The sequence below is a fragment of the Lytechinus pictus genome, chromosome 6 (genome assembly GCF_037042905.1).
Source record: "Lytechinus pictus isolate F3 Inbred chromosome 6, Lp3.0, whole genome shotgun sequence".
Classification (NCBI taxonomy): domain Eukaryota; kingdom Metazoa; phylum Echinodermata; class Echinoidea; order Temnopleuroida; family Toxopneustidae; genus Lytechinus; species Lytechinus pictus.
Window position 1 is genome coordinate 15,602,154 of NC_087250.1, and position 15,142 is coordinate 15,617,295.

The 15,142-nt window shown below is 38.3% G+C and overlaps 1 protein-coding gene across 3 annotated transcripts in view; it reads left to right on the forward strand.

The window, feature by feature from the left end:
* Positions 1-1,537: 1,537 nt before the first annotated feature.
* Positions 1,538-15,142, forward strand: part of LOC129263724 (leucine-rich repeat protein SHOC-2-like) — a 30,077-nt gene continuing 16,472 nt past the window's right edge. The window contains exons 1-5 of one of the 3 annotated variants that reach the window (XM_054901631.2): positions 1,538-1,582; positions 8,399-9,351; positions 10,854-10,922; positions 12,144-12,173; positions 14,387-14,572. In XM_054901631.2, coding sequence (XP_054757606.2) covers positions 9,202-9,351; positions 10,854-10,922; positions 12,144-12,173; positions 14,387-14,572 — 435 coding nt within the window. In that variant the 5' untranslated portion in view covers positions 1,538-1,582; positions 8,399-9,201. Of the gene's footprint in view, positions 1,907-8,398; positions 9,352-10,853; positions 10,923-12,143; positions 12,174-14,386; positions 14,573-15,142 lie in introns of all 3 variants that reach the window. The other 2 variants (XM_054901632.2, XM_064101039.1) reach the window with 2 other exon arrangements.

The following is a 15,142-nucleotide window of genomic DNA, read 5'->3' on the forward strand; positions in this document are numbered from 1 at the left end:
TAAGATAAATGAACTTTATTACAATTAAGAAAAATAGAGCCCCAAAAGTGTTGAAAATTCTGTGATTTACTGATTCGGAAATGATATAATTGTGTAAAGGATCATATGTGTAATTTCTTTGACTCATCCTGAAGCGCTTCATTTTGAATGATTAAGAAACTGATGAGTGTCATGAGGGCGCAAAAAAAGACAGGAGATGAATTATGTCCTATGGGAAATTACATGAAGTTTCATAGAATTTGAGAAATATTTTGTATTTAAAAAAAAATCTAATATACGACAAGAATTAAATGAGGAACATGTTTGGCCCCTATAATTATGGTTATAATGAGCTGAAAAGCGCGAGAATTGGCTATTATGGGGGTGACTATAGGCCCTAAAGATTTACCCGCCCGGGGCCGACCCGACCAGAAGTGTGGAAATGTTGCGTGATCAATGTTAAAAAAACAGATGACTTAATACTTCGGCCTATATAGGCCTTACTCAAAAATGTTAAGGCAATTAATTCTAAATTTACCAATAAAAGAATAACCCACAAAGCTTCCTTTCTTCCCTTTCCTCCCTTCGCCTTTATTCCCCTTCTTTTTTGTGGACTTTTTTTTTTTTTGGGGGGGGGGGGGGGCGACCGCGCCCCCGGCCCCCTGTCCTGGCTACGTACTTGCCTGGCAGTTGCCTATTTGGTTTCAACTGGAACCAATTGAAACCAATTGACAACTAGCAACTGCCAACTAGTGGTTCCAGTTGCCCAATTGGTTTTAACTGGAAGTCTGGAACCATGAAATTGTCAACTGGTTTCAATTGGAACAGTTAAATAATTTCCCTATTTAAACCAGTTGGCCATGCAACTTCATCAGGGGCCGCGGAACGGTTTTCAAAGTGGGGGGCTGAGCCAAAAGTGGGGGGGGGGGGGGCTGACCATGCTAAAAATCACAATCATATGGTCATTTTTAAGTTTTTGTACACGGTTTTGGAAAAAAGTGGGGGGCTGAAGCCCCCCCCCCCCCCGGTTCCGCGGCCCCTGTTCATGGCTTCAATTGGTTTATTTGCTCTGCATGTAGTTGGTTTCAACTGGATTTTGGTCTTGGGGAAAGAATCGAGGGGGGAAAATAGTAAGGAGTTTGCGTTGAAGTAAAAAAAGAATGACTGGTCGCCATTATACCCAACAAACAACAACAGCAGATTGTCTGCAAGTTCGTAAGGGGAGGGGGGGGGGGGGGTCTCAATTGAATTAATCCTATTCCGTCTGGGTATTTTTCATACGCCCTGTATATCTTGGATTGCTGACGTCATTTCAAGGGCAGCTGAGGTCTTTGGAGTCAATTTGAATCATAAACTAAGCGTGTAAAGATCGATAGGTTTTTTTTTTAAAGTTAGATAGTAATAAATCGCAAAATGAAAAAAAAAGATTATTAATATATTTTAAAAGATTGAAAAAGTCATTAAAAATTTATGAATTCAACATGCGATTGATCATTGATTTTTATTTCACCCTTTTAGTCATTGAATCATTACATTTTATTTATCTTATCAAATTGGCAATGTCATTAAAGCTGTAGTATTGAAGAACATCGGCCGTATTCACGTAAGGATTTTTCTCATTAAATGCCTCGTTTGCTTTATTAACGTCATTAGCATCAATAGAACCACGAACATTTTAATCTTCAAAACTGTATGCATGAATATGAGGTACATTTTACATGAGAAATGTCTTGTAGATGTAGTGAAATGCTGATTTATGTCTTCAATTCCTTGTGACTGTTGTGTTGATAAATAAAACCCGACGATGTCGATGAGTAGAATTTGGCCCGGCCCGATGTATGATGAGTGGAAAAGGCATTCAGAGCCTAGCCTGTGGGCCGGTGGTGCTGTGCAGCTCAGAAAGTGTACGGCCATGAGGGTCAGAATGGTATGGTTTATAAGTGTGTGAAACTAGTGTTTATCATTAGAGTTTTACTAGACTAAAAAATCAGTCTATTTCTGTCAGACGGTCGGTGATATATAGGCCTAGGCCTAGGCCTAAGTAATAGTATACCCAGTTATGTGTCCGGACGATCAATTTTAGAAAGTCATTTGGAAGAATTTACAAGTTAAGTTTCATCAATTTTTAGTACAAAACGTTAGGAAATATTATAGAGAACAAAATAGAAGATGATTACAACTATTGAATTCATATTTTTTTGTGTAATCCAACTTTTAGACAAAAAAGAAGGCTTCAAAAATATAAAGTGTCCGGACACCCGACCCCCCATCCTACATCTCGGGGGGGGGGGGGGGGGGGGGGGGGGGGCACTCGACCAAAAAAGTAGTAGGTATGTGCCGCGGGCGAGACCAAAAACGGGGGCCTTGGAACGGGTTTATTGTAAAAAAGAGGGTCCTCGGAATGGGCTTCGGAACTACAAATGTTTGTGAAAACGGGAGTCCTTGGAACGGGTCGCCTGCGTGTGCATCCCAATGGAACGGGCATGCAGCTAGCACGGCGCACGGCCGCCGGGTGCGCTCGCGCAGAGGCGATGGTTGGACAGCGCTCTGCGGCCGCTTTTCACCAAAAATTGCTGGAACGACGTAACGGAAAATATGCAAAGCTTTGGAGCGGAGTCGGTCTTCTTTTTTCTCGATAAGAAGAAAATGCTATGCTTTGGAGCGGCTTTCTTTGTTCTTTTTCTCAATAAGACAAAAATGCTATGCCTTGGAACGGAAATTTGAGTGTGAAAATGGGGGTCCCCTCCGCGGCACATACCCACTATGCATTATAAACTGAGTGCCCCCCCCCCCCCCCCCCGGGATATACATGTACCGGTATGTAGCCAGGAGGCTTCTTGAGAGTAAAAATCATTTACTAACGTATGCTTACTGATGTACTCTCAATGAAGCCAGGGATTCCTTCCTATTCATCTGCGTGTACCGCCAGAAAAACCTGAAACTTTCGCCCCCAAGATTTCTACTTTCCATCTAAAACATCTAGCCATAAATCATGTACATGGGATAAAACTTCATTTCCGACATTTCATAACGTTGGGGAAGTACAATACTCAATAGGAAACAAGATGGCGGCGTAAATATCGGGCAAGTCTCTTCCGTCTTTTCACAATATTTTTCTCATTTTTTAATGAATTCTTGTTTAAAGATAAAACCGAGAGCGTAGAAATGTTGGAAATGAAGTTTTATCCCATACATGATTTATGGCTAGATGTTTTAGAAGGAAAGTAGAAATCTCGGGGGCGAAAGTTTCAGGTTTTTTGGCGGTACATGCAGATGAATAGGAAGGAATCCCTGGCTTCATTGAGAGTAAGCATACGTTAGTAAATGATTTTTGTCTCACCTGCATAGCAGAGTGAGACTATAGGCGCCGCTTTTCCGACGGCGACGGCGGCGGCGGCGGCGACGGCGGCGTCAACACCAAATCTTAACCTAAGGTTAAGTTTTTGAAATGACAGCATAACTTAGAAAATATATGGACCTAGTTCATGAAACTTGGCCATAAGATTAATCAAGTATTACTGAACATCCTGCCTGAGTTTCATGTCACATGACCAAGGTCAAAGGTCATTTAGGGTCAATGAACTTAGACCATGTTGGGGGAATCAACATCAAAATCTTAACCTAAGGTTAAGTTTTTGAAATGTCATCATAACTTAGAAAATATATGGACCTAGTTCATGAAACTTATACATAAGGTTAATCAAGTATCACTGAACATCCTGCATGAGTTTCACGTCACATGACCAAGGTCAAAGGTCATTTAGGGTCAATGAACTTTGGCCGAATTGGGGGTATCTGTTGAATTACCATCATAACTTTGAAAGTTTATGGATCTGATTCATGAAACTTGGACATAATAGTAATCAAGTATTACTGAACATCCTGTGCAAGTTTCAGGTCACATGATCAAGGTCAAAGGTCATTTAGGGTCAATGAACTTTGGCCAAATTGGGGTATTTGTTGAATTACAGCCATAAATTTGAAAGTGTGTTGGTCTAGTTCATAAAACTTGGACATAATAGTAATCAAGTATCACTGAACATCCTGTGCGAGTTTCAGGTCACATGATCAAGGTCAAAGGTCATGTAAGGTCAAAGAACTTTGGCCACGTTGGGGGTATTTGTTGAATTGCCATCATATCTCTATAAGTGTATTGGTCTAGTTCATAAAACGTGGAAATAAGAGTAACCAAGTATCACTGAACATCTTGTGCGAGTTATAGTAGTTTTCAAAATCAGCACTGCTGCTATATTGAATCGCGTGATGCAGGTGAGACGGCCAGAGGCATTCCACTTGTTACTCTCAAGAAGTCTCCTGGCTAGATATATGCTCCGCTAAGTCTGACTTGTCTGGCTCCATGGCATCCCATGCTCCGACCGTCAATAGACAGAGTCTCTCATAATTAGACTCTAACATTACTATTTATTTGAAGTGGGCCGGAGCCCAGAAGGTAACCATAGGCTGCCACAGGCAGTAGAGGTGCATGGCCAAGTTGGGAGACTGTCTCCCATGTGAGAGATTTCTAGACAGGAGGCTTCTAGAGAGTAAAAATCATGATTTACTAACATATTCTTACTCTCCACGAAGCCAGGGATTCCATCCCATTCATCTGCGTGTACCGCCAAAAAACCTGAAATTTTCGCCCCCAAGATTTCTACTTTCCTTCTGAAAGATCTAGCCCTAAATCATAAATGGGATACAAGTTTTACAACTTCATTTCCGACAATTTTACGATATCGATTTCATTTTTAAACAAGAAATTCATCAAAAAAATGAGAAATATTATGAAAAGATGGGGGAGACTTGCCACTATCTTGTTTCTCATTGTTCTTCGCCACGCGTCTGTAACACTGGCAAAGTACAATGTTTCTGGTTTTTTGACGGTTCACGCAGAGGAATGGGATGAAATCCCTGGCTTCGTGGAGAGTAAGCATACGTTAGTAAATGATTTTTACTCTCTTGAAGCCTCCTGGCTAAGTAAGATTATCTCCAATATTAGAGACTTTTAAAAAGAATTTGGGTATCCAATTTCAGAGAGTCTCTAGTTTGGGAGACCAATATCCTTTGTTTTCATTTGTTGCAAATGGATTAACTTGGCGGCAAATTAAAAGTTGATAAGCAGATTCCTCATCGAAAATTACCCCTTTTCACCATCTACTTTTGTTTCGATAAGGTTGTCATCCACACACAAAATGAATTGGCCTCTGACCTCAGTGAGACAAAATTTTGGATGGAAAGAATTATGCAAGTCTCCGATATTGGAGATTGTTTCCCATATTGGAGAGAGTCTCTCATATTGGCTGTGCGCCTCTACTGACAGGCATGGCAACAGGGGTACCTTCGAGGTTGGGGGCAAAAAGCCCAAATTAAAGAAGAAAAAAATCATTCACCCACCTCAATTCAATGGATGAGGCCTAACCGACAGCAGAATACGTACATCGAGGCGGTAGCCCGCGAAGTGGGCCGGAGCTCTCTGGGTTATCATATTACATGTAGAACTTGTAGTGCCAGTGCTTCCTACGATGCTTAACTAACTACAACATCTATAGATAGGGAGACCGCAAGATTTTTCATCAACCACTTCATTATAGTGCAAAATAGAAATCTACCAAATTTCATAGTAATCCATGAATCGGTTTTTGAGTAATAAAAAAATTTGAATGAAATTCAGCCAAATGCTCCCAAATAGGCTCTGTAGTATTATTTGTCACAACACACACACAGCTGAAACACATGACCACACACAAGAGTGCAGATATTTTGTGTGCAGTTTTGCATTGGGCTTTATGGAGTATGGGGGGGGGGGGGGAGGGTATTTTGAAATAAATTCTGACACTTTGATCCAGAAGGAAAGGTGAAAATTTAGTATTTCAATTGGCTTTGCCATTATCAATACTAAGCCTGAGTCATATCGATTATTTTGAAAAACCGGTGTTCGACAGCTTTAATTCGATCGAACATCGATGAATCGAATTTTGAAGGCGCGGCGGGGAAAATCGAGTCCATATTTTGTTTGCTCCGGCCGTCGCGTCAATGCGCTATGCACGCATTGCATGCAGTGAAGGTATGCGCTGGCTGGGTGAGCGTTTCACAAGCAGATGACAGAGCAAAGTTCGTTTGTATTTTCCATGATCACAAAACACAAAAAAGCCGGGGACCAATGCAGAATTCTTCCCAAAATATCATCAACAATGATATTTGCAGATGACAATATATAAGTTTAAAATGAAACAATATCAAAGACATGAATCACGCAGAGTCGATCCGAACGATTTTCGGTCAATTAGCATTCGCGGTCCAGACTCGCACACACCAGCCCCGGCCAGCGCCAGCAAAAAAGTGCAACCAGCGGGAGCACTGTAACTTGCCTGAGATTGTGTAGTTATAGATCCAAAATGAGCTCCAAATTGACGGGAATAAATACGTAATTTTATCTGGATGGTCATTTGAATTGGTATTCAATGCTGATATAACAATTGTGAGGAAAGATTGTGGAATATGAATAATGACGATGTTCGAGAATTAATCCTGATATGATAATCCATATTTTCTTAATTTTAGACACAAGACAAGATCAGAGCATGCGATCGAAATAAATATGTCTGGGATCGAGCATTAAATTCATATTAATTATTATTGGATGTTAAATAATTACGATTTAATAAGATTTTATGGCCACACAATGTCAGCAAAGCATGTCATGTTCATATGGAAGTATTTATAGTATTATACTGGCATTATTTTTTATTTTTATTCCATCTCTGGCCTGGACGTCTCTGTAGCTAGCTAGCTCCGAGAAAAAGAAGCACAATGCGCATGCGCGTTCGTTGACGTAGGACATATTTTCCATTCATGAAAATCAGAGCCCGAAGTTGGGCACAAATTAGCTTCAAATTGATGGAAAAAAATATCACGCAATTTACTCTGTTTTGTCATGTAAAATGTTATTATATGGAGATATTACGATCTTGAAAAAGTTTCTGCATGTTGACAATGTTCGAGAATCAATCCTGACGTGATAATTTTTTTTTTAGACAAGTGCACTCGCTCAAGTCGATCTTCATGTGATGTCCGTCATTGAAAATTGAAACAAAATACAAACGTTTCACATCAAGCTCTAAATTCATATTAATGATTATCATATGCAAATTATTGTCAAATATTACGATTAAATAATGTTCTATGGTCATGATATTAATATTGTTCATGATAGCAAGGTTTATTTTACGTTGATTGCGTCAATTTTCCGGCCATTTTCTGTTTTGATTAAAGCACAGTACAGCGCATGTGCTGCACGATCGATGACTTCCATTCATGAATTCATCGTGCATAAATTATCTCGGCACGAGCAGACGAGTAAGACTCGAACTATGATCGAAATAAACTTCAAATTAATGGTGAATAGGCATCATAATTACACAATTGGTTTCATTTTGGGGGGAATACAAATCAAGTAAGTAGTACTAGTAGTCAAGTTGGACATTTCTGTTTATTTTGATGATTGATTGTGGGAACCAAACGAATCGGCCGGCCGATGTATTTTTTTTTTTTTTTCGGTGCACCGATTTTGCAAAATCTGCACCGGCGCTCGATGACATCGATCGAACACCGATTTTAAAATCGATTTGACTCTGGCTTAATCAATACTACAAAAACCTGCTAGTTTACAAAAAATTGGTACATTTATTCACAAGATACAAGACTTTGAAGTTTCTTTTTTTAATGCTACATCAAAATTATGATAGTAACCAAATGTAAACTGTAAGCTATTTGGAGCATTTTATTCTCTTTAATTTGATACCAAAATCATTAAATCTGGATAACGGGATCATATGTCAGAAATATGAACTTTGATTTTTCCCTGAAAACCCAAACCATTTTTGGCTGTGTGAATGCGGTGAAAAGGGCGAAATTTTTAGCTCTGTGTGCTATAGGAAAAAGGGTGAGCTACCGCACCTTCCTCAAATACTGCTTAATTCCCCCTTTTGGTAGGGGTAAAAGAGTGCGCTAAAGCAAAGTTATTAATGAAGAACGTAATTAGCTTACCAGTTTTTCCCCCGTTTGTGAAATATGTGATTTAATATCCAAAATTTTGATTTGAAAGAGCCGGTGTCAGTTTCCAACGATCGATCGTTGTCGTATTTCTTTTTCAGGTTGAGCCCTAGCCAATGAATGCCCAGCCAATCACATGATTGGCTGGTGCTTTGTTGGCTCAAGCTGCAAAAGAAACATGACGATCAATCGTTGGAAACTGACACCAGCTCTTTCAAATCAAAATTTTTGATATTGAATAACACATTTCACAAAGCTGCTCATCTAAATGTTGCCCATTGACTGTGTAGCACAAACAGCCAAGCTCTATTTTCTGTTTTTGGTTTGCTTACTATATTTCACCTTTATATATCTTTTAACTTCTCAGATTTACAGGAATTGCTGAAGAGTTTTTTGACAGACCAAGAAGCAGTTCCTATTGTTGAGATGCGTAGCAGAGGCCAGAAGACACCGCAAAATTTTGAATGAAACTGGTATGAATGGTTCCATAGCAAGTACAAATGTGGATCTACATTATCAAAGCAAACAAAGTTCACCAAATTGATAACCATGGCTTCATCTTAGAGTTGGTTAGTTGACTCGGTTCTGATATCCAGATATTATAACACTCATCTTGCGGTGTTGATAGAGTTCGGCCACAAAAGAGACTTCAGTCAAACTACATTGTTGAACATGTTAGTATGAACACTATTCCAAGAACAAGTGCAATATCAACAAATTGGTTAGCCAAGTGTCGGGGAAGCACTGCAGAGGTGTCCAGGACCGGGTCGTATTGAATGCATGCATTGTATGATGTTTGCCTTGCAATGCCTGGACATTGAGAAGGTTAAGGTTCAAGCCATGATGAACTGATTATCATCTTACATTGATTTGACTTTTCACACTGTCATTGTTTGAGGGTACACTGAGGAAATTACATGTTCAAGATGCTTGGGCAACAAAGCTTCATTATAGAACCATAATAACAGACAGACAGAACATCATCTTGTTTCAACTGAGTGACCCCCTGTGAAACCCCAACACTTAAAGGAGGATGAGACAATACATAAACTCTGTCTTTGTCATGCTGTCCATGTGTAAATCCTAAGCTACAGCTCACTGAGGACGTTAGTACTTTTGGTGGCAGCGGTGGGATAATTGGATTTGAAGGCCACGCACTGGGACGCTGGCATGGATGCCAAGGGGAAAGGCAAAGGGGTGGACAAGTCCTCAGCAACCCCAGAGAATGTCAAGAAGCAGGTGATGGTGAGGGTTCCTGGAGACCAGGTCAAGAGGCCAGGGCCAGGCAAGAAGAAGACCAGGAATACTCATTCTGAGGCGGTAAGTAGTCCAGGGCACTGTAACACAAAGCTTTGTGTTGAATATGAAATATTAAAGAACGCTTCATATTGGTTCCTGGTCCTTATTTTGATCAAATTTTGAAGGTCACATTGATCCAGATTTCAAGAAAAAAACCCCACTGATTCTGTACACTGTATGTGGCCCAATGGAATGAAGTGATCAGTGAAACACAAAAGATCCATCACCGCGAATGATGATCGATGGTGAAACTACCATGTATAACATGACTCACTTTTGACCATTCTATTACAACATTCTTAATATGCAGAATACAATAACTTTCATGCCATGGGGTCCAGGGTCCCGTAACACAAAGATTAGTAATTTATCGTATGCTTGATTTTCACGATTGATTGTACATTGTAGTCAATGCAATCAATTGTAGAAAATCGTACGATCATTTCTAAGTTCTGTGTTACGGGACCCAGATTTTGATCAAAATTGCCAAATCCACATGTACATATGTAGGTACATGCACAGGCAAACTGACTATTATAAATCCACCTTTTATACAATGCAAGTCAAATATTCCCCACCCCAAGGCCCCAAGTCAAAGCAATTTTCCCAACCAGGGCTCCGTAACACAAGATAACGAACAATAAGTGATAAGTGATATAAGTTCATTCAAACCAAGCAAGTGATATAACAATCGCTAAATAAACTGACCAATCAATATTAATGTTACACGTATGCGCCTGACCAGGGACTAATCAGTGAGGTTCTTTCATATTTGCAATCCATCGCAAACCTTTGTGTTACTGAGCCCAGATTATACAAAATGGGTGTTACACTGTTATTCATACTTGTATAATAATGATTTGGATTTATATTGCGCTTTTTGCTCAAGGATTCAAAGTGCAACCATGATTAGCCCTTCTTTAGCTCGAGCTACGTGTACCAATTTACACTGGCACTCAGTGCATTCAAGGAATTAATCCTACTGGGTACCAATTTACCTCACGTGGGTTGAGCGCAGCACAATGTGGATCAATTTCATGCTGAAGGAAACTACGCCATTGCTAGGATTTGAACCCACGACCCTCTATTCCAAAGTCTGGACACTGATCCACTCGAGCGCCCAATCAAGGTAGCTGTGCTAAAGCCGGGGTAATAATAACATAGTGTTAAGCAGGGCCCGCTGGGAGAACAGTTTTCAGAACTGAAGTGGCTACCGTGGGTAATATATGACATTATTACTGGGTCACAACGCTCCACTTGTACATGTCTATAAAGCAGAATTTCTCCTGATATGAAAAGATTTCTTTGAATTCATATTGTTATTGAAAGCAAAGTTACATGTACCTACAGCAAACAAGGAAGTGGAGCATTTTACAGGACCTGTTCACATGGTGATATCTACACGCACATATCAACAGTGTGAATGGGGCCTATAAAATTATTCAGGGCCCATTCACATACTGGATAATTGCATGCACATAAATTGTATTTTTTTTATTTCGTAATTGACACTGACACTGTAGGATCTGAGCAAGGAGTTTGCAAAATGCAAGGAGCAAGGGGACAGAAGACTTGATCTTAGCAAACTATCGGTATGTTGCAATTGGTTTTTGGTCTAATACCAGTTGGTTTTCATTTTGGGAATATACCTTGTTTGATTCATGTCAGTAATTCCTATTTTATAGAAAATTTACGTGAGAAAAATAATTTCTTTACATATGTATTTAATAAATATAATGGTTGAAGTGAAGGCAATTGATTGAATGTAAGCATAATTTCTTCCAAAGTTTTTCTTTCTGTTAGGATGACAAATGTAAATCCTAAGATATTTTAAGTGATATTTGTGCTGTAATCGAATTTATTTAACCCACTTTTAAAACTGAGTTTCCATAAAATTATTTGAATTATGTGTTTCTATTAAACTCGGTGATAATTTAAAACATCTATATTGCTGAAAACATATCAGTGATTTTAGCATTTATGAACTTAATGTAGTAGATTGAAAATTTTTCTTAAGCAATAAATCTTTAAAGGACAAGTCCATCCCAACAAAATGTTGATTTGAATAAAAAGAGAAAAATCCAACAAGTATAACACTGAAAATTTCATCACAATCGGATGTAAAATAAGAAAGTTATGACATTTTAAAGTTTCGCTTAATTTCACAAAACAGTTATATGCACATCCTGGCTGGTATGCAAATGAGGAGACTATGACGTCATCCACTCACTATTTCTTTTGTATTTTATTGTATGAAATATTCTAATTTTCTCATTGTCAAGTGATACAATGATTAATTCCTCCCTGAACATGTGGAATTAGCATTGTTTGATACTATATGGTTCAGTCAAGTTGGTCCTTATTGTCAAATGTGTAAAAATGAAATATTGTATAATTCAAACAATAAAAAACAAAAGAAATAGTGAGTGATGGACATCATTGACTGACTCACCTAGTTGTGCATATCACTGTTTCGTGAAAAATAAGCGAAATTTTAAAATGTCATAACTTTCTTATTTTACATCCGATTTTGATGAATTTTTCAGCACTATTCTAGTTTAATTTTTCTCTTTTTATTCAAGTCAGCATTTTCCTTGGGTGGACTTGACCTTTAATGTCTGTAGGTTAAATATGATTTGATCATTATAGTTTTTTTTTTCATATTGCTTATTTTCTCCTTAAAAAGTGTAGTTGATTTTTAGGATTACATGTATGACACTGCGTTGTATAGGTGTACTCTTTATGTCTTTCATTTGTTTTCTCATTGTCTCTAAATTATTGATTAAAAAAAAAATCCTTTTTCCCCCATTCAGATCGCCATTCTCCCGAGTTCGTTGAAAGATGTAAGTACATAAAGAAGCATTTAAACAATACTTTGTGTGAAAATAGGATTGAAAACCAAACAATTAAATCGTTTGCGGTCATCCAAAGCGTCATGTCACACATACAACGGTGCAAACACATTTGAGAGAAAATCGACATCAAAGTTTATTGTAATTTTCACACTTACATGTAGTTTCCCAGCCTTACAACATATTCATTGCTAGAAAAATACATGGTTGGAAAGACCAAGAGAATTGCTTGACTTTGGTATCTTCATTTTTACACGAAACCAAGAATGAGAGAAAATATCGCCAAAGAGCTACATGCTTGTAATTTTGGTTTGAGCTGTTTAGATTTCCCCTGTACAAAAACGCCATAGGAGATACAACAACCCTGACAGCGATTTCAATTTCGCTTTTTCATGTGCAAAGTCAATGCAGTGCCGATACGACGGTTTGACTGACCGCGCATTTGCATATTAAGGACGTTCCACAGTTAAAGTGAAATCCATGTCATTTTCACCAAACTTTGCACATAGATACCTTAGAACCTTAATATTCGAAATATGCAAAAATTAACATAGGTCCATGTGCTTGATTTTTTGCTATAGAGCTTCAAAGTTCACCCAAATTGATGTTCTTAAGAATTGCGCATTCAAAATAATTTGGCATTTTTAGACCTCGCAAGATTACTACAATGAATTTAAATCTTTATTACTCAGTCAAAATACATGAAAAAGTCATCAAATTTCGCAAGAGAGTTAATAATTGTATCGTTAGAAGGGATAATCTTTTATAGTGCTATTTGTTTGCAATTTTAAGTCTAACAGCACTGTCAGTTCTTAGAAATGGTGTAAAAGATAACAAAAACCCAATCTCAAAAATGTGAAATTTCAATAACAAACTACAAAAGTACAATAAATGCTGCACTTTATTCAAAATCCATGTCATTTTCACCAAAATTTGCAAAGTTGTAGAGGAAGGTATACCTAAGAGGTACAAACATTAAAAAATAGGGGTTCATGTGCTTGTTTTCAAACTATCAGCATTTTTATTAGAGCAAATGTGCTTTTTAAAACACCAAAAATGCGCCGAATGCTTTGTATCTATGTGAAGAAAAAATCAAAACCACTCTACCATTTATTCAAACTCGGGGTCATATTCGTGATTCTTGGCAGCACTGCAGAGTAAAGTATTTTGAAATTGTAGAGATATTTTTAAAAATGGTCCATGGAATAATTCCATTTTCTTAGCTTCATGAAATAACGCATCGGATCTGCAGTTAGAGTGCAGATGATGAGAAAAATCAGCTCATACCCACAGCTAATTAATCACTTGTTCATCCATTGTGACGTCAGCGCGCAGAATTTAAAATATGCGCAGATCATAATGCGCACAAACATAACTGTGGAACGTCCTTAAGTGGTGTTTGCTTTGCTACAGTACACGTTTCCTATGGGATTTGCACATTTTTTCAACAATTTGCATGGCATTGCCGTGAAAATTCCCACATATCTCAGAAACTTCAATAAATTGCTGCCTAGAAATTTAATTATAAACAGAATAGGACTTAATTTTCTGCAAAAATCTCAAAATCAATTTTTTGACCAAAATAGACTAATACGATAGTTCGGATGAATGCCGACAAAATAATTTGGTGTCAGTGATAGGACAAACATACTCCCGATGGGTTTTACATGTAGGCTGGAATGGCAAGAAAAATCAGAATTAATCCAATCAAAACAGAAACGCATAACATGGCTGTTTTAGGAGAGTATTCATGTGCCCCTTTTTCCCAGAGGGTTGGTTGATTTGAATTTCTTAAAGCTACAAAGTGGATTAGCAATCAAAACACAAAACACTGTTATTCCAAGAGATTGCACCATATTCCTGACATTTTTTCTTAGGGTGTCTTTTTATATGAAAAACAACTTTTATGTGAAAAACAATAGATTCAAGCAAGAAAATTCAGAAATGCTCCGAAAGTCCTATTTGGTCAACAGTATCATTTGTATGGATGTGAGAGTTTTTAGTTGATTTCAGCTAATTTTTGTTCTTTTTTTCGTTTAGCTTATTTCTAGCTTTTTGTCTGCAGGAAATTGCCCCTGTGACCTTCAGCATCCGTTTGGCCGCCGCTGGCCTAACCATTCCGATTTGACCTCGACGAAACACAAAACATAGCTCCCTCTCCCTTCTCAGCCTGTGATAACGATTCATCTTCTTTCTGTTTTTAGCTCACTCAGCTTGTGGAACTGTATCTCTATGGGAACAGACTCGTTTGCTTACCTGCGGAGATAGGTTGCCTTTGCAACCTGGAGAGATTGGCGCTGAACGAGAACTCACTGACGACATTACCAGAAGAATTGGAGAAGTTGAGCTCCCTGAAAGTCCTGGATCTGAGGCACAATAAACTTAAAGAGGTAATTACATTAAAACCTGTCTATTGTGACAACCTAAGGGAAACACAACATGTGACCTTTATTGACAGGTGGCTGCTACAGACAGGTCCCTATACACACTATCTGCCTCCATAGGAATGGACCCTTGGTGGGACCTGTAACACAAATCTAAACAATCATCGTAGAATTTTGTATACGATTGATTGCATTGACTACCTTGTACAACTAATCATAGAAATCAAGCGTACAATCAATTGCTTACTTCTGTGTAACAGGGCCCTGCAGTTCACATGTACATATACGTGTAAATCACGCACCCTAATGATCGAGAGATTTTATGCAAAGAATAGGATTTGTGCGAATACAGATTTGAAAAAAAAGAGACAAATTTAGAGAAGACACTGGGAATCATATCTCGATGGCCCTTCTCGACTTCTTGGGAGTGTTTCATCAACGTTTTGCCGACATGCTGTAGAATTTAACATCTTAACTTGATTTGGATTGGCTGAGAAGCAGTGTTACCATTGTAACTGTTAGATAAAATGGGACTTGTCGGATAAAAGACCTTTCATGAAATGCTTCCAGGAGCGA